At 51.8% G+C, this 18790-nt stretch overlaps 1 protein-coding gene across 5 annotated transcripts in view; it reads left to right on the top strand.

Annotated features, from left to right (window-relative positions):
* The window catches only part of PCGF3 (polycomb group ring finger 3), a 54294-nt gene extending 47881 nt beyond the window's left edge, over positions 1–6413 (top strand). For 4 of the 5 annotated variants that reach the window (XM_042251791.1, XM_027971357.2, XM_027971353.2 and 1 more), the window contains 2 exons: positions 2139–2219; positions 2609–6413. In XM_042251791.1, coding sequence (XP_042107725.1) covers positions 2139–2219; positions 2609–2656 — 129 coding nt within the window. In that variant the 3' untranslated portion in view covers positions 2657–6413. Of the gene's footprint in view, positions 1–2138; positions 2225–2608 lie in introns of those variants that run through there. The other variant, XM_042251797.1, reaches the window with a different exon arrangement.
* Positions 6414–18790: the final 12377 nt, after the last annotated feature.

The following is an 18790-nucleotide window of genomic DNA, read 5'->3' as shown; positions in this document are numbered from 1 at the left end:
TTCTCAAAAAACTAAACAGAACTAGCATGAGATCCAGCAACGCCACTCTGGGGAGCACCCAAAAGAAGCGAGAACAGGATCCCGAGGGAGTGTCTGTACCCCCACGCTCACAGCAGCGCTGTCGACAGTGGGCAAAAGGTGGAGGCAACCAAGTGTCCATCAGTGGGTGATGGATAAGCAGAATGTGGTCCGTCCATGCAGTGGAATATTCTGCCTTGAACAGGAAGGAAATTCTAACACCTGCTACAACACAGATGGATCTTGAGCAGACTATGCTAAATGAAGTAAGCCGAACACAGAAGGACAAGTCTGTCCAGTTCCACTCATACTGGGTCCCAGAGGCATCAGGATCGCACAGACAGAAAGTGCAATAGGGGTTGCCGGTGCTGGCGAGGGGACGGGCGCTTACTGACTAAGCGCGCAGTTACAGGCTTGCCCACGCAGAGCCCGTGGATGGGCGTGGTGGCAGCTGCACACCGTGGAGGCAGTAGCGCCACTGAGCTGTGCGCTTAGAAATGGCTAAGCTGGTAAATTTCGCGTGCATCGTACCCCAGTTACTTCACCAGTAAATAAGAATGAGCTGTTGGTGCACACAGAGGAGAGAGGGTTTGGGGCCACCTCGGGCCAGAAGCAGGGTCGGGAGGACGCCGCCCTGTGCCGGGGAGTCCTGGCGCCTCCGGAGGGCCTCAGCCTGCGGGCTCCCAGACAGAACTCTGAGGACTGCGCTCCTGGCGTTCTCCGTCCTGACCCGCAGTTGTGCTGTTTCCACGGCAGACACAGGGAGCACACGTCGGGACCCTTCCTCCCCTGCCTTGAGAGGGAAGCTGAGAAGACCATCTGGGAATTCCTGGTGGCCCAGTGGTTAAGACTCGGTGCTTTCACTGCAGTGGCCTGGGTTCAGTACCCTGTTCAGGAAACTACAGTCCTGTGGACTGCATGGCACTGCCAAAAATAATACTAATAATACTAATAAAAAGACCATCCAGGTCAACACCATTTGTCGTCAGGGAAACGCAGATTGAAACACTCCGCACCTACAGAATGTCCAAAACCTAGGGCCCCAACACCGCCACATGCTGGCAGGGACGTGGAGCAGCGGAAGCTCTTCACTGCCAGTGGAAACGCAAGGTGGTGCAGCCACTTAGGAAAGCAGTTCGGCAGTCAAGCCCCTTGGTACTTACCCAACGGAGCTGAAAACTTAGGTCCACGAGAAAACTTATACACCAATGTTTATAGCAGCTTAGTCGTAGTTGCCAAAACTTGGAAGCCAAGGCATCCTTCAGAGGTAAATGGATAAGCAAACTGTGGTCTGTCCAGACAGTGGAATGTCACTCAGCCAAGAGAAAAGAGCTAACGGCGTGAGAGACGCGGAGGAGCCTTCAGTGCATATGACGGTGGAAGAAGGCAATCCAAACAGCCTGCACGCTGCAACCCGCGCCTGTGACGTCGGGGAAACCCGTGGAGACGGCGCAAGGAGCCGGGGCGGAGGGCGAGAGGGACGGGCCCCCCGAGGAGCCCTAGGGCCGCGAGCCTGCTCGGAGTGACTCGTCTCTGTGTCCGTCCAGGCCCCCAGGAGGCACAGCACCGGCCCTGAGCCTGGTGGGGGCTGTGGTTGTGGGAGGTGAGGAGGTGTTGGCTGAGGCTCATCAGGTGTAACATGTTCACATCAGGGATGCTGCTGGCGGGGAGAGGCTGTGGGGCGGGGCCAGGAGATGGGTGAGGGCTCTGTACCTTCTGCTGAGTTTTCCTGTGAACCGAAAACTGCCCTGAAAAGTCTTTATGAAAAAAAAGGGAAGAATTGTCTGTGGAGCCCATAACCTTTTTCCACTGAGGTGAGAGGGACAAGCCTGGCCAAGATGGACTGGAGCCGGGGCATGAGGCGCTTCTTGGTGACAGTAGCCTGGAGGCTGCCGTCCCACAACAGGGCTGCTGCCTTGCCGTGTGTGGACAGAGGCCCCTGAGTGCTCTCCACCCTCGGGGGGGGCGGGGGCGGCCTTCCAGGCTGCTTCCCGCCGGTGCTGCCCCAGAAGGCAGGCGGGTGGCTCTTCCCTGACGGGCGTGACTGCCTGCACCAGAGGCCCCGCGTCCTGAGCACCAAGCCCTCGGCCCCGCTGACTGAGATCTTGTTCTTCCGACAGCTGGACATTTTATGCAACGAGGAGATCCTTGGCAAGGACCATACACTCAAATTTGTCGTCGTCACGAGGTGGAGATTCAAGGTGAGACTTTGCTGTGATTTTGTGTGGCTTATTTCAGAGCTTAGGAGTAACAGCCCACCACGGGACTCTCAGCAGTGCAGTCGCTCTGAAGTCATCAGCCCCAGGGGGCCAGGGGTAGTGCAGTCCCCAGGCCCCCACTTGTCTCATCTCTGCTGGTCAAGGTGACTGACATCCTGGGGAGGGAGGGGCCACTGCAACCAGAAGGCACGCTTCCAGCCACGCTGCCTCTCTGGAGCAGGAAGCAGACGGGCGTGACCCCCAGGGTCTGCCTGAGAGCAGGGCAGAGACAGGCCGGCCGACCAATTCCTGGGGCCGGGGCAGGGGCAGGCAGGGGCTCCCTCCGCAGCTGAGCCCCACGGGGTCCCGGCCCCTCCCTCCTTGTCTTGCAGAAGGCGCCTCTCCTGTTGCACTACAGACCCAAGATGGACCTGCTGTGAGCACCACGGAGACGCGGCACCCAGGCGCCCGAGGGCACGCGCCAGGTGGGGCCAGAGCACGCGGGTGCTGCCCCGGGCGCCGTGTGGACCAGGCCTCGAACAGAGAGTATTTATCACTTTTGTACGAGAGAGAATTCACACGTGACGAGACGCTCGGCACAGGGTTACAGACGTGATGCGTGGGGACCAGCATGAGGACGACGAGGTGGCGGCCTTCATTCCAACACGTGACCTTTGCTTGCTTTCCAGGTCTTGAAAATCTCAGTCACTTCCGTTCAGTTTATGGATTAGGTTTCACGATAGCCCCAAATACTTGTGCGTTTATTGAATCCTTCCTAAGTTATTGAAAAAAATGTCTTTTCATGGTGAATGACGATATTTATGTTGCCTTTAGCTTCCTGAAGACTTAGAAGATATATAAAAATTTAATTTAAAAGCAACCAAAAGAGGTTTCCATGAGTATCGTGAGTTAACCATGGTATTTCACTTTCCACATTAGGGAATGTGAAGCCGGGGGCCTCTGACCCCCGGGGGACCCAGAGCCCAGGGCAGGGTGCTGCCCCCCAGCACCAGTGCAGCTGCTCAGCAGAGCGGACGGGACCAGTCAGCGCTGGTTCTCAGAACAGCTCTTCTTCTGAAAACTTGCTTTTATTAAATAGGGCACAAGTTGCTCAGTGCCACCGGTTAACTTCACGCTGATTCTTTCCCTTTTTCGTTTTGCTGAAGGAATTGATGGTGGTTGCGGGGGTGGGGCTGGTGCCCGGGGGTATGTCTCCACTGAAGCCCCAGGCGTGCAGACCCCAGGGCCCGCCTGGTCCACCCTCAGCAGTGGGCACGTCCGCCCTGCCCACCGCCCTCTCCCAGAGCAGACGGCGGGGCCGGCGGGGTCCTGTGCGTCAGAAGCTGCTGTCCTCAGTTACTTAGGACCTAAAACCCAGCAAAGGCAGCACGCCCTCTGTTAACCTTTCTCCTCCCAAATGTTCGTATTTTTGTGGAATTCGAGAATAAACTCTTTGCCAGCACATCCATCTTTGTTCTTTCAAGATCGTAGTTTGGAATGTGTGGAGGCAGGAGCGAGGCGGGGGCCCCTCTGGGTGTGAGCTCATCCCGGCTGCATGTCTGTCCCCGTGCACGTCCAGCGGCTTTTGCCTGCGCTTCGGGCTCTTCCCTGCCGTCCCCTCGGCTCCCTGGGGTCCTGGGGCCACCTCATTCAGTAGGTAGTCTTGATGGTCTCCTGAGAGCTGGGTTTTCCGTGAAGAACGTCACCTTGGGGACTGGAATTTTTCTTGAACTTGCTTTGGCAGAGGTGGTCAGGCTCATCGACACTCAAGTTTGTCTGTTTTCTTTTACTTCCTGTTTCATATGCATAAATGTCAGAAGCAGCTCCTTAGTGATGAGTAAAACAGAGTAACTCAGTCCAAGTGATTTTAATCTGAGGCCTTTCAGAAACCTAAAGCCAAGTTTTCCCTGGGAGTCGGTCACAGTTCGCCTCTTTATTTAAGCCCATTACTCCCAGACTGTTTGAATTATTAGTTTCCTAAGCTCATTTTTCATGCAGATCGTTTTTAAGAGTTCCTATTCAAGGGTTTAATGAGTAGATGTGTATGAGTAAATATTACCTGTCTACCTCAGATACACATTTCTGCTGAAACGCTCTGTAAAACCATGTGTTCTCAATGCAGTTGAAGTATAAGACTAGAGTTTAGGTGTTCTGTGTGGTCAAGGTAAGGAAAGATTAAACAGTATGAGCGTCAAAATTCAAATACCATTAATTCAGGGTCAGACTAACAGGAGCCTGACTGTGTGATCTCATAGCGTGTGCCTGTAACCTTGCGCTGTCCTTGCGATCACTTGAATTTGCTATGGTGCTAAGTTGATGTACTTAATACACGGAGAGGTGGAGGCGGGTGAGCCGGTGCCACCGTCCCCCTGGGCCCCGACCACCCTGGGTCCTGCGTGTGTAGCGTGTGGTCCTGATGAAACCTCAGCAGCAGAAGTACCTGTTTTCCTAAGACGTCCCCGTGCAGACTGTCTTCACTGCAGGAGAGCCCGGTCCTGCCACCTCTGGTCCGACGCAGCCTTAAGGGCCGGCTGGGGCCCTTGCAGCAGAGGGAAGCCTGCCCTGTCCTCACGCGTCTGCTTAACATCGAAGGGAGACGCTCATCTTTTCCAGCATGAAAGCCGGGATCAGTTAGTGATTGGATCCTGTCACTTTTTTGTTCTTCTTAAACAGATGGAGTTACTGTGAAGTCGTTTTCACAACTGTTTGTGCTGGTAAAACAAACACAGCAGCAGCAGCAGCAGCAGCAGCAGCAGCGAGCTTGTCACCAGTGCAGGGCCTCACGAGACACAGGCGTCAGGAAAAGAGAAGATTCAGATAGAATATATAATATTGAATTTAAGATTTGGGGGGTGAAAAAGAAGAAAACTTAACTTTATAAAATTATTTATTCTATTTTAAGCCCTTTATCATATTTTCCCATCCAATTGTCTGTTTTCAGTGGCCCAGCTTTATTTACAGGCATATAAAATGAAATTGTGAGGTGTTTTGCAAGCTTCTTCTTTTTACTTTGAGTAGCTTTAATCTGTGTGTTTTGTTTCTCACGGACGAAGTAGGCTCCAGCGCGTTCCTAGAGTCAGGTTGAGTGGCCCGCAGCATCTGTTCTGCTGACTTGAAGAGGGTGCGGGGGCCCCTCCGAACGTGTGCCCGCAGCTCAGATTCTTGTCCATTGTGGTCCTCACGAGAATGCTGTTGTCAGCAGTGTGTGGGGGCCTGCATGGGGGTGAGAGTAAGGGACCACGCGGCCGAGACCGGCCTCGTGCCTTGGGCCCGCGTGCTGGCGGCCCAGGATACCCCCCCTGCTGACCACAGCTGTGACGGTGCTTCTTCCTGGGCTCCAGAGCCCTGCAGGGCTTGCGGCCCTCACGCCCTCTCGTGATATTAGAAGTCTTTAGAAGTTCATTTGCTTTTTTCTCAAAGCCCACAGGATGTATTTTGCAGTGACTTTGGAATGTGTCATTGGACTGAATATCCTAGGAACGAGCCAGCTGACCTCTCCTTTGCACGTGAATATTCAATGCACTCTCAGAACACTGAAAATACATCAAGTGCAGATGGGTCACGAAAAGCTCCGCTCCTCTATTTCCTCAGGAAATCATTTACACTCCAGCACATCACGTGTGACCTTCACGTGATATACCAACGTGTTTCTTGCTTTGGTGTTTAAACTAAATAGGTTGGGATAAGTTGTTAGGAAACGATTCGGACAACACTGAAGTCACCGCTGAGATTCTGCCCCTGCTGGGGAGCTGCCCGCCTCCTCAGCTCACGAGGCTCCACATCTGGGGCACGTCTGAGGGCCTGAAATCTTGCGTGTCCCTGAGCACGTGTACAGCGTTCGTGTGAATGTCTATTCCAACAGCTTCGTCAGGTGCAAGAAAAAACCGATTTTCTGAAAGAGGTAGCGCTCGGGGGCGAGAGCCCTTGCCGACTCTGGTGTCCCGCGTGGAGCTCGGGGGCTGGGGGCTTGGAGGGGACGCTGCACTCACGTGTTTCTGACTGTTTAGTTTGGAAGTTTACATTTTTTATGCTTTGTGTTGGTGTGAAATTTTTTTGTACTATTGGTGGCTAGATTTTAATCTAAAAATCTTTTTTGGAATATTGCTTAAATGTTTTGATTTTATGATAGTGAAGCTTGTATTCAGTGTTTTGCCAATTGATATTATATGCTTGTAATAAAAGCAAAAGGAAAACCTACCTAGTTCTCTGAAGCTGGATATTTGTTACCCAAGATGCTTGTCGAAGTGTAAGGTAGGTGCCCTGTCAGGGTGATCCAGTACCCTGTGTATCGGTGAAGACGCGCGCACCCCGCACCAGACCCACCCTCCCAGCCTGGACCCTCTGCCCCACGTGGCACCTGCGGCTGTGACCTTGGATGCAGGCTTCATGGAGCTCGTCTGGTGTTTGGCACCAGAGGTTTGATGGGGACCCTGGGAGCCCACGCTTGTCTGTCTGCCTGGAGATGGAACTGTTTGGAGCTGTGTGTGCCAGGGGAGCCGTGTTCAAGAGAACCTGATCCCTGTCACCGGCAGACGCCAGCAGACCGGCACCCTCCTCTCGTGTTAGCTGGGCTTCCCCGGAGAGCAGGCTGTACGGGACACGTGCGCACGCAGGCTTCCTGTGAGGGGGCCCTCGGGGGGCTGAGTGATGCCCATCCCCATGGGAGGACGCAGACTGCCCATTCTGAGGCACGCTCACCTGAGGTACCCTCACACACACACCGAAATAATCTTAACTTGGGCACTGGGGCCCCGCCAGGTGGACACGAAATCAGCCATCGCAGACAGTTCAAGGGAAAAAGTACTATGCCCGAAACGTGGTTTCCAAAGGCTGAGTAACTCACAGCAACCTTGAAAATTGGAGAAAGCTAGAATTAAAGGGAATATATTGACCAAAATTACACTCCTTGAGTTTCAGATCCGTAGACTCTGCATTGGAGGTGATTGCTCTACAGTGCCGTGCTACTTTCTGCTGTACACCGTGGCGAATCGGCTATAACTGTGGGTACGTCCCCTCTGTCTTGGCCCTTCCCCGCCCCCGCGCCCCACGTCATCACGGAGCCAGGGCTGCGCTCCCTGCGTGCCGCGGCGGCTTCCCACTGCAGCTGTTTACACGGCACCGTGTGCATGTCAGGCCCCCAGTCTGTCCCCCCTCCCTTCCCCCACCGCTGTTTGTTCTCTGTCTGCGTCTCTGTCCCTGCTGCGCTCGTCTGTGCCACTGTTTCTGCTTCCATATAGATGAGTTAATACATGCAGATCAATAAACTTTAAATTTAGCCATAAGAAATTAATTGTACCTATCCTACATGGCGAGTCATTTATACCCCATCTCATGAGTGTCAAGATGCCAAAGCCACATGTAAACACTCACCGAGGAGCTGGGCGCACGATTAGGTCCCGCTTGTTGGGCTCCACAAGGACGACGAGCCGCCAGGCAGGTGCCTAGGGAAGGCGAGTCCGGGAAAAAGCCAGAAGGCGACTGGCCGGGCCCCCAAGCCAGGAGGACGCCTTCAAGGGAGGGGCGGGTGGTCGGCTCCGCCTGGAGCTCTGGCAGGAGGCTCGCCTCTCCAGCGAGAAGCGGGCAAGTCCCGATTTCACTGCCGGTGCCGTACCCTCCAAAGCCGCGATCCTGAGCTAGGCGGAGCACGCACCAGGAGCCTTCTGCCCCTCCTGCTGCCCGGCCAGGTTGTCTCGTCTGACTCTTGGTTCCTAAGGGTGAACCCCCCGGTGGGGCAGCTGAGGATAGGCCCGGGGGCGGGCCCCCCTGCTCTGTCAGTTCCCTGGAGCACGGCGCTTCCGTAACAGGCTCCTGCAGGGCGCGCCACCACCTCCATCCAGGCGGACACACACCCGGGGCCCTGGGTGTGTTGTGGAGGGTGGCCCGAGAAACGCTTCCCCAGCCTTGAGGCCTGTCTGTCTCCACCACCAACAGGCTGATGTGTCCATAGGACTCTCCTAGCAGCCTCACTGTCTCTGGATTTTATTGGTGTGTGAAAATTAATCATTTGACCATCACATTGAATCCTATGGGGGTGTGTGTGTGTGTGTGTGTGTGTGTTTCGGGTACTACGATACAAAGTTACTTCTTTAGGAGCATTTTTAGTCAAAAATCTTTTGAAGCATAGAGAGATCTGGCCGTTATAACAATAGACTAAGCCCGGAAATGCACCAAGTAAGAACACATTGGTGGTGGGAAGTGGTTTCTCTACTAACACCCTGGGCAGCACAGAGAAGCTGCTGTCCAGCGTCTCGGAAGCACTTCTGGTGATTCTGCGGTTTATAGCCTGCTGTCGTAGGACCCCTAGGCTTGGGCAGGGGCATCCTGGGACCCCAGGGGTCTGGAAGGAGGGTGGGGTCCTGGGACCCTGGGGCTCTGCAGAGAGGTGAGAGGTGTGGTCCCGGGACAGCCAGGGCTCCCGAGAGTCAGGGGTCCCAGGGACCCGCACTTCTTTCTCTTCCTGTTCCTGCGTGGTCCTGAGGCTCTGCAGGTGTCAGAAGTTCACCTCCTCCTGCCCTGTGTCTGTCTGACCCCACACCCAGGCAGCTGGAGGGGCGCAGAGCCTGCCCCTTCCCAAGACTGCAGCCAAGAGGGGCTGAGCGCTCCCCGTGGAGCTGTGGCTGGTCTGGCCCACCTGCTCCCCCAGCACCCTGGTTGGCCCTGCAAGGTTCCTTTCATTTCAGGGACTTGCTTAGCGATACTCATGGGTGGGGGGCCTGGGGCCTGCCAGAATCTCAGGGTGTGTGTCCTGCTCGTCGTCTGGCGTGGAAAGCACCTCCTCCTGCTGGGTCAGTGTTGGCTTTTCACCCACAACGTGCCACGCTCATGCGCCTAGACCCCCTTCAGGGCCTCACAGAAGCTTTTCCACGTTTTCTTCATGCAGTTCGCACAGATTCCTAGTTTGGTTCATTTCATGTACTTTCTCAGGGAGGTGGGAGCACCTGGTGTTGCGGGGTAGAGCAAACACTGGTGTCTGTGCCCAGTCTGCTGGCCTGACTGTGACTGGTAGACGTCCTCGATGCCCATCCCGGCGACAGCCTCAGAACCACACAGTCCCACTGCTCCTCACCCAGAAGAACGTCAGTGGGAAGAGACCCGCAGGGCAACCCGACTTGAGTGGGGATATTCTTCACATTGCCATTTAAGTACGATTGTTGGGGGGGGTGGCGGTTGATAAATACCAGTTATTAAGTCAAGAAACTTCCTTCTCTTAAAGCTTACTGGACATTTTAGGCTGGAATATGTGATTCCCATTTTGTTTCTTAAGTTAAAATTTTTTGGTAACCTTCCTGTTCTGCTTTTGAATTTTTAACACATACGGATTCAAGCAACCATGACTACAGTCAGGACACAGAATGGCTCCATCACCCCAAAGACCTCCTGATGCCAGTCCTTTTTTTCACCACCCCCTGTAATTGCTGGCAGCCGCTGACGTCCAGCCTTACAATTTTCCCTTCTCAAAAATGTTGTGTAAGTAGAATTACACACACCGCTTTAGAGACTGGCTTCCTTGACTCCACATACTGCCAGGCGGCCAGGTATTCTGCATTTCCAGTGACATGGATGAGCTGCAGTGTGTCTTCCAGCTCACCTGGTGGAAGGCTTGTGTATGTTCAGTGTTTGATGATTGCGAACTTCACATACAGATTTCCATGTGGATGTAAGATTTCTCTACAAAGCAGGATTACTGGGTCATATTTTCACTTTAAGAAAGCAGTAAGCCGTCTGTTTTCATTCCAATCCCAAAGACAATGCCAAAGAATGCTCAAAGTACCACACAATTGCAGTCATCTCACATGCTAGCAAAGTAATGCTCAAAATTCTCCAAGCCAGGCTTCAACAGTATGTGAACCAAGAACTTTAAGATGTTCAAGCTGGATTTAGAAAAGGCAGAGGGAACCAGAGATCAAATTGTCAACATCCGTTGGATCATAGAAAAAGCAAGAGGGTTCCAGAAGGACATCTGCTCCATTGACTCTGCCAAAGCCTTTAACTGTGTGGGTCACAACAAACTGTGGAAAGTTCTTCAAAAGATGGGTTATCAGACCACTTTACCTGCCTCTCGAGAAATCTGTATGCAGGTCAGGAAGCAACAGTTAGAACTGGACATGGAACAACAGACTCGTTCCAAATTGGGAAAGGAGTACGTCAAGGCTGTATACTGTCACCCTGCTTATTTAACTTATATGCAGAGTACATCATGAGAAATGCCAGGCTGGATGAAGCACAAGCTGGAATCAAAATTGCTGGGAAAAATATCAGTAACCTCAAATATGTGGATGACACCACCTTTATGGCAGAAAGCAAAGAGGACTAAAGAACCTCTTGATGAAAATGAAAGAGAGTGAAAAAGCTGGCTTAAAACTCAACATTCAAAAAACTAAGATCATGGCATCCAGTCCCATCACTTCATGGCAATTAGATGGGGAAATGAAACAGTAACAGACTTTATTTTGGGGGGCTCCAAAATCACTGCAAATGGTGACTGCAGCCATGAATTTAAAAGGCGCTTGCTCCTTGGAAGAAAAGCTATGACAAACCTAGACAGCATATTAAAATGTAGAGACATTACTTTGCCAACAAAGGTCTGTCTAGTCAAAGCTGTGGTTTTTCCAGTAGTCATGTATGGATGTGAGAGGTGGACTATAAAGAAAGCTGAGCACCGAAGAATTGATGCTTTTGAACTGTGGTGCTAGAGAAGACTCTTAAGAGTCCCTTGGACTGCAAGGAGATCAAACCTGTCGGTCCAGAGGAAATTAGTCCTGAATATTCATTGGAAGGACTGATGCTGAAGCTCCAATACTTTGGCCACTTGATGCGAAGAACTGACTCACTGGAAAAGACCCTGATGCCGGGAAAGATTGAGTGCAGGAAGAGGAGGGGACGACGGGATGAGATGGTTGGGTGGCATCATTGACTCAATGGCCATGAGTTTGAGGTAAACTCTGGGAGTCGGTGATGGACAGAGGGGCCTACACCGCATGTGGTCACAGAGTAGGACAAGACTGAGCGACTCACCTGTACTGGACTGAAGCCTCCCTTCCAACCCCATCCTGAGGGTCTTCCTCAGTCCATTTTTGGTACAGACAGTTCCCCCAGAAGGCACCCCAGAGACAAAGGCTTGGATACAAGTCCTCTTTTGGAGGTGTGGGGACCTCTAGGTGCAGGTAGAGATGAAATTCGGGGGATGGAAGACAGCCAGTGAGAAAGAGGAAGGCAGCCCTTAAGTCCAGGAGGTCCCTCCACTGCCTTCCACCCCCTCCCCCCATGGGATTCCGACTGCCCCCCGCCCCGTGATGACGCTGCCCCAGGAGCCAGCTCCCCTCCCCTGGAACTGAACTGCTCTCTTCCTGCCCCCCACCAATGCCCTCCCCCCCGCCCCGCCCCCCATGGCTCAAGCCCCAGGAGCCAGCTCCGCCCCCCAGGTACTGGCCCCAGCCCCAGTGCAGGTGTCCCCCTTTAAACAGAAGCATTTTCGCAGGACATGTTGACACGTCATAGTTGAACAGTTCTATGAAGACCTACAAGACCTGGAACTAACATCCCAGAAAGATGTGCTTTCCACTACAGGGGACTGGAATGAAGAAGCAGGAAGTCGAGAGGTACCTGAAAGTGAAAAGGAAAGTAAAGCCGCTCCGTCGTGTCCGACTTTTCGTGACCCCGTGGACTGCAGCCCACCAGGCTCCTCCCTCCATGGGATTCTCCAGGCAGGAGTACTGGAGTGGGTTGCCATTTCCTTCTCCAGGGGATCTTCCCGACCCAGGGATCGAACCCGGGTCTCCCGCATTCCAGGCAGACGATTTACCGTCTGCAAGTCTGGCCTTGGAGTACAGAATGGAGCAGGGCAAAGGCTAACAGAGTTTTGCCAAGGGAATACACTGGTCACAGCAAACACCCTCTTCCAACAACAAAAGAGATGATTCTACACATGGACATCACCAGATGGTCGATACTCAAATCAGATTGATTATATTCTTTGCAGCCAAAGATGGAGAAGCTCTATACAGTCAGCAAAAACAAGACCAGGAGCTGACTGTGCCTCAGATCATGAGCTCCTTAGTCCCAAATTCAGACTTAAATTGAAGAAAGTAGGGAAAACCACTAGACCATTCAGGTATGACCTAAATCAAATCCCTTAGGCTTATGCAATGGAAGTGACGGATTCCAGGGATTAGATCTGATGGAGTGTGTGAAGAATTCCAGACGGATGTTCATGACATTGTACAGGAGGCAGGGATCAAGACCATCCCCAAGAAAAAGGAATGCAAAAAGGCAACATGGTTGTCTGAGGAGGCCTTACAAATAGCTGAGAAAAGAAGACAAGCTAAAGGCAAATGAAAAAAGGAAAGATATTCCCATTTGAATGCAGAGTTCCAAGGAATACCAGTGAGAGATAAGAAAGCCTTCCTCAGAGATCAATGCAAAGAAATAGAGGAAAACAATAGAATGGGAAAGACTAGAGATCTCTTCAAGAAAATTAGAGATACCAAGGGAACATTTTTTGCAAAAATGGGTACAATAAAGGACAGAATAGTATAGACCAAACAGAAGCAGAAGATATTAAGAAGAGGTGGCAAGAATACACAGAAGAACTGTACAAAAAAGATCTTCACGACCCAGATAACCACGATGGTGTGATCGCTCACCTAGAGCCAGACATTCTGGAGTGTGAAATCAAGTGGGCCTTAGGAAGCATCACTATGAACAAAGCTAGTGGAGGTGATGGAATTCCAGTTCAGCTTTTTCAAATCCTAAAGATGATGCTGTGAAAGTGCTACACTCAATATGCCAGCAAATTTGGACACTCAGTGGTGGCCACAGGACTGGAAAAGGTCAGTTTTCATTCCAGTCCCAAAGAATGCTCAAACTACTGCACAATTGCACTCATCTCACACGCTAGCAAAGTAATGCTCAATATTCTCCAAGCCAGGCTTCGACAGTATGTGAACCGTGAACTTCCAGATGTTCAAGCTGAATTTAGAAAAGGCAGAGGAACCAGGGGTCAAATTGCCAACATCCATTGGATCATAGAAAAAGCAAGAGAGTTCCAGAAAAACATCTACTTCTGCTTCATTGACTGTGCCAAAGCCTTTGACTGTGTGGGTCACAACAAAATGTGGAAAATTCTTCAAAGATGGGAATACCAGACCACCTTACCTGCCTCCTGAGAAATCTGTATGCAGGTCAGGAAGCAACAGTTAGAACTGAACATGGAACAACAGACTGGTTCCAAATAGGGAAAGGAGTATGTCAAGGCTGTATATTGTCACCCTGCTTATTTAAGTTATATGCAGAGTACATCATGCAAAATGCTGGGTGAAGCACAAGCTGGAATCAAGGTTGCCAGGAGAAATATCAATAACTTAAATATGCAGATGAGACCACCCTTATGGCAGAAAGCAAAGAAGAACTAAACAGCCTCTTAATGAAGGTGAAAGAAAAGTTGGCTTATAACTTAACATTCAGAAAACTAAGTTCATGGCATACCGTCCCATCACTTCATGGCAAATAGATGGGGAAACAGTGGAAACAGTGACAGACTTTATTTTTTTCAGCTCAAAAATCACTGCAGATGCTGACTGCAGCCATGAATTTAAAAGGCGCTTGCTCCTTGGAAGGAAAGCTATGACAAAGCTGGACAGCATATTAAAAAGCAGAGACATTACTTTGCCGACAAAGGTCCATCTAGTCAAAGCTGTGGTTTTTCCAGTGGTCATGTGTGGATGCGAGAGTTGGACTGTGAAGAAAGCTGAGCCCTGAAGAATTGATGCTTTTGAACTGCGGTTCAAAAAGTCTTTTGAGAGTCCTTTGGACTGCAAGGAGATCAAACCAGTCCATCCTAAAGGAAATCAGTCCTGAATATTCATTGGAAGGACTGATGCTGAAGCTGAAACTTCAACACCTTGGCCACCAGATGAGCTGACTCGTTTGAAAAGACCATGATCCTGGGAAAGATTGAAGGCAGGAGGAGAAGGGGACGACAGAGGATGAGATGGTTGGATAGCATCACTGACTTTGAGTTCGAGCAAGCTCCGGGCGTTGGTGAGGAACAGGGAGGCCTGGCGTGCTGCCGTCCGTGGGGTCCCAGAGAGTGGGACAGGACTGAGTGGCTGAACTAAACTGGATGCCGCTGTCCTGTGGATAATCAGAGGGTTATTTTCCAAACAGGGAGGCTTCTGATTCTCTCTTTATTTTCAGTCTTATACCAGGGTGCCCTGAGGCGAGACCATGTGCTTTTTGGTCACGCTGGGCAGTTATGGGGTCTCAGTCCCCACTAGGCTCCCTGCTGCCCCAGACTGAGGGCCTCTGCCAGTGAAAGCCCGGAACCCGACCCCTAACCGCCAGGGCATTCTCCCCCGTGTCCTGTTCTGTGCCAGTCCCATGACTCGGGACTGGTTCTGTGGCCTAGTCAGCAGTCAATGTTCGTAAATATTCATGGAGCTTGAAAAGTACCCGTGTTCATCTGTGGCTTCAGTTGAGTGCAAAGTCCGGTGTATGTCCCGTAGGCCACGTTTTCTGACTGCACTGTTTGAATCTTCTGTATCTTTTCCTGATTTCAGCTGCTGGTTCTGTGTCCTACTTGTTACCGAAGAGATGTGTGAAATGCTTTTCCGCAGACTTTGATGGCGAATGAATTCCTGTTCCTACTGTTGTGTTTCTTCTTTTTCTTCCAGGGGAGGCTCAGGGCCACATTTACTCTGTCTGCTCGTTTGTAGCACGGCTGCCCCTCCACGCCCGTTCAGCTCCTCTTTGGCTAGCTCTGTTTGGAACCAGCTTCCAGCTGAGACACAGGCGAGGCTCTGCTCTCTCCCTATCTCTGAGGCTGGTTTGCTTTCTCTTCTGCATCGGGCAGGAAGGCTGCTGGGCTTTCGAGGACCATGAACATCTCAGTGGCCTGAGAGGTTGGCAGGGGCCGGGCAGGAGCCAGATGGGCTAGAGCCATCAGATGAACCTGCTCTGACCGGGACGGCCTCAGGCCACCCGGCCCAATTCACCCCATGGGGCGGAGCAGGGGCAGTATCACCCCCAAGGCCACAGCTCCAGAGCCTCCTGGTCACATGGTCCCTTGCATAGCGGCAGTGGGGAGAGAGGCGACTCGGCCGGGAAGGCTCCCGGGACAGCCCGTGTGCCCACCTGGCTGAGGCTCTGCGGTCATGTGAGCTGGCTCTGGGCTGAACCCGAACTTCCCTCTCCTCGGTCTTTCAGTAAAGGGCTGGGATTAGTGTTAACTGAACTGGATTATACCTTTTTAAAGTAAAGTTTTAGAACAGATTTAGATTCACAGGAAAATTATGAGGCTAATGCAGTGTTCCCTACATTCCACCCCTAGGCTCCCCGCCTGTAAACATCTTCCACTGTCTGGTACTAAAGTCCATTCTGTGCTCAGATTTCCTTAGCCGTTTTCCTTGATGTCTTTCTGTTCCAGGATCTTATCCAGGATATTGTTATGGAGCCGAACTTGGGTCCACTCGCCTGCACACAGTAAAACCAATTTACTGACACCAGGTGGTGCTGAAGCAAAGTGCAGACTTTATTGCAATGCCGAGCACCAAAGAACTGATGCTTCTGAGCTGTGGTGTGGAGAAGACGCTTGAGAGTCCCTTGGACAGCAAGGAGATCCAACCAGTCCATCCTAAAGGAAATCAATCCTGAATAGTCATTGAAATGACTAATGCTGTGTGGATCACAACAAACTGTGGAAAATTCTTCAAGAGATGGGAATACCAGACCACCTGACCTACCTCTTGAGAAATCTGTATTCAGGTCAGGAAGCAACAGTTAGAACTGGACATGGAACAACAAACTGATTCCAAATTGAGAAAGGAGTACGCCAAGGCTGTATATTGTCACCCGGCTTATTTAACTTATATGCAGAGTATATCATTAGAAACGCTGGGCTGGATGAAGCACAAGCTGAAATCAAGATTGCCGGGAGAAATATCAATAACCTCAGATATGCAGACAACACCACCCTTACAGCAGAAAGCAAGGAAGAACTAAAGAGCCTCTTGATGAAAGTGAAAGAGGAGAGTGAGAAATTTGGCTTAAAACTCAACATTCAAAAAACTAAGATCATGGCATCTGGTCCCATCACTTCATGGCAAATAGATGGGGAAACAGTGGAAACAGTGTCAGACTTTATTTTGGGGGGCTCCAATATCACTGCGAATGGTGACTGCAGCCATGAAATTTAAAAAACGCTTGCTCCTTGGACAAAAAGTTATGACCAACCTAGATAGTATATTAAAAAGCAGAGACATTACTTTGCCAACAAAGTTCCATCTAGTCAAGGCTATGGTTTTTCCAGTAGCCATGTATGGATGTGAGTTATCACTCAGTTGCATCCGACTCTTTGCAGCCCCATGGACTGTAGCCCCGCAGGCTCCTCTGTCCCTAGGATTCTCCAGGCAAGAATAGTGGAGTGGGTTGCCATTTCCTTCTCCATGGATGTGAGAGTTGGACTATAAAGAAAGCTGAGTGCCGAAGAATTTATGCTTTTCAACTGCAGTGTTGGAGAAGACTCTTGAGAGCCCCCTTGGACTCCAAGGAGATCCATCTAGTCCATCCTAAAGGAGATCAGTCCTGAATATTCATTGGAAGGACTGATGCTGAAGCTGAAACTCCAATACTTTGGCCACCTGATGCGAAGAACTGACTCATCGGAAAAGACCCTGATGCTGGGAGATTGAAGGCAGGAGGAGAAGGGGACGACGGAGGATGAGATGGCTGGATGGTATCACCGACTCAACGGACATGAGTTTGGGTGAGCTCCGGGAGTTGGTCATGGACTGGGAGGCCTGGCGCGCTGCGGTCCGTGGGGTTGCAGAGTCAGACACAACTGAGCGCCTGAACAACAACAAAGCAAGGGGTCCAGGGCCGCTGGCGCTTCGGAGGCCTGATCTCCCCAAAGTGTTTCAGGAAAGGGTTTTTGAAGACAGGGTGAGGAAGAAGGGTTGTTGGGCTCTTGATCTCCTGGTGGACATTCTTCTGATTGGTTAAGATAATCGGAAATCAGCATAATCTTCTGATTCCAACTGGTCTGGTGTCTCTGTGGTGTCAGTATCAGCAAGACAGCTCAAGGACATAGCTCAGAATAGTATCACGAGAAAGAACTAAAGATACTTGACTTTGTTTAGTGGCTAAACTATTATTACTTTGTCTTGCTTGACTGTTTTTGTTTCCGCATTTTCTTCTCTAATTAAATGTATTCTTTGGAGCTCAGGGGAGGGTTTGGAGGCTGAAGTTTTTCTACAGACAAGAGGCAGGCAGAGGACATTGGGGTGGGGGGCTCTGTCCCAGAAAGGCACCTCAGGGCCCTGCTCATCGCATCACATTAGTCGGCACGTCCCCTTAGGCTCCTCTGGGCTATGACAGTTCCTCAGCCATTTCTTGTTTTTGACAACGTTGACAGTTTGGAGGAATGCTGGTCAGGTATCTTGTAGACTGGCCCTCAAATGCGGTTAGTCTAGTGCTTTCTTCAGGGTTAGACTGGGATGTGTGCTGGGGGAGGAGGGCCCCGAAGTAGGCTTCCTCTCTCATCACAACATGGGCGCCTGCAACCAACATGACCCACTGTGACCTGGGGCCCCGGGGATCTGGGGCCTCTGGAGGTGGTGGTCTGTCCGGCTTCCCCAGTGCTCCAGTCTGTGTCCTCTGGCAGAACGTCGCTGTGTGGAGCCCACACCGGAAGAGTGGGGCGCTTGCTCCACCTCCTGTGTGGGCCCATGTGCACGGGAGCTGTGTCTTCCCCAGTGTGGACGCGACGGTTGCACTCCAGCACAGCTTCTTTGCTCGCACTGGACTGGGTTTGGGGCTGAGTCGGTGGCGGCCAAGTCCCTTTCTCCCGCCTGTCATCCTGGAGCATTTCCTCATTTCCAGGCTCATCTTGTACATTTCCTGTCCCAGCCACCAGCAAATTCCTCCCGTTTGGTGAACTGTGCTCACTCACGGAACTTTATCGCCACTCACTATATGAGAATTAGTTGTAGGAGAGAGACCTGTGAAGAGTGTCCATCTCCTGTCTGAGCCTGGAGTTCCAGGCACGGCCCCAGTCCTGAGTGGCTGAGGGAGGGGCCGGGAGGCGTGACCGGGCATGTCCCACCTTGCTTGGGCCCCATGGTCAGGGCCTGGTGGATATGTGTGGCTAGAGGCCGACTTCCGGCTGACTGACCTAGAATCTAGGATTCCTTTGAGAGGATCAGTTTTGACTGCCTGGACATGGGGCCCAGGGCCCTCCTTGTGGGTGAGCTCTTATTGGAGCAGTTCCACTCAGCTGCCAGTAGAAACCGCAGACTGAAGTAGATTAAGGGTCAGTGCTTGGGCTGGGCTCAAAGGCCAGTCAACAACCCACTAGGATTTGTCTTTCCAAGAAGCCATCTTAGCACTGGGCCCTTTGAAGAGCGCCAGGGGGAAGGAATGGCAGGAGTGTGCCCAGGTCTCCCCCAGCCCTGGGGTCTCCTACAGCAGCAGGGCGGCGGCCAGGGGCTGCTGCCAAGGGCTCACCCTGTCCCATCCCGGCCTCCAGGCCTTTCCCCAGCCAGGCCAGGCCCTTCTCCTTCCCGGCACAGACCTTTGCC

This window comes from Ovis aries, chromosome 6 (genome assembly GCF_016772045.2).
Source record: "Ovis aries strain OAR_USU_Benz2616 breed Rambouillet chromosome 6, ARS-UI_Ramb_v3.0, whole genome shotgun sequence".
Taxonomy (NCBI): Eukaryota; Metazoa; Chordata; class Mammalia; order Artiodactyla; family Bovidae; genus Ovis; species Ovis aries.
Note: the sequence above shows the minus strand (reverse complement) of the source record. Positions and strands in the feature narration are given on the sequence as shown.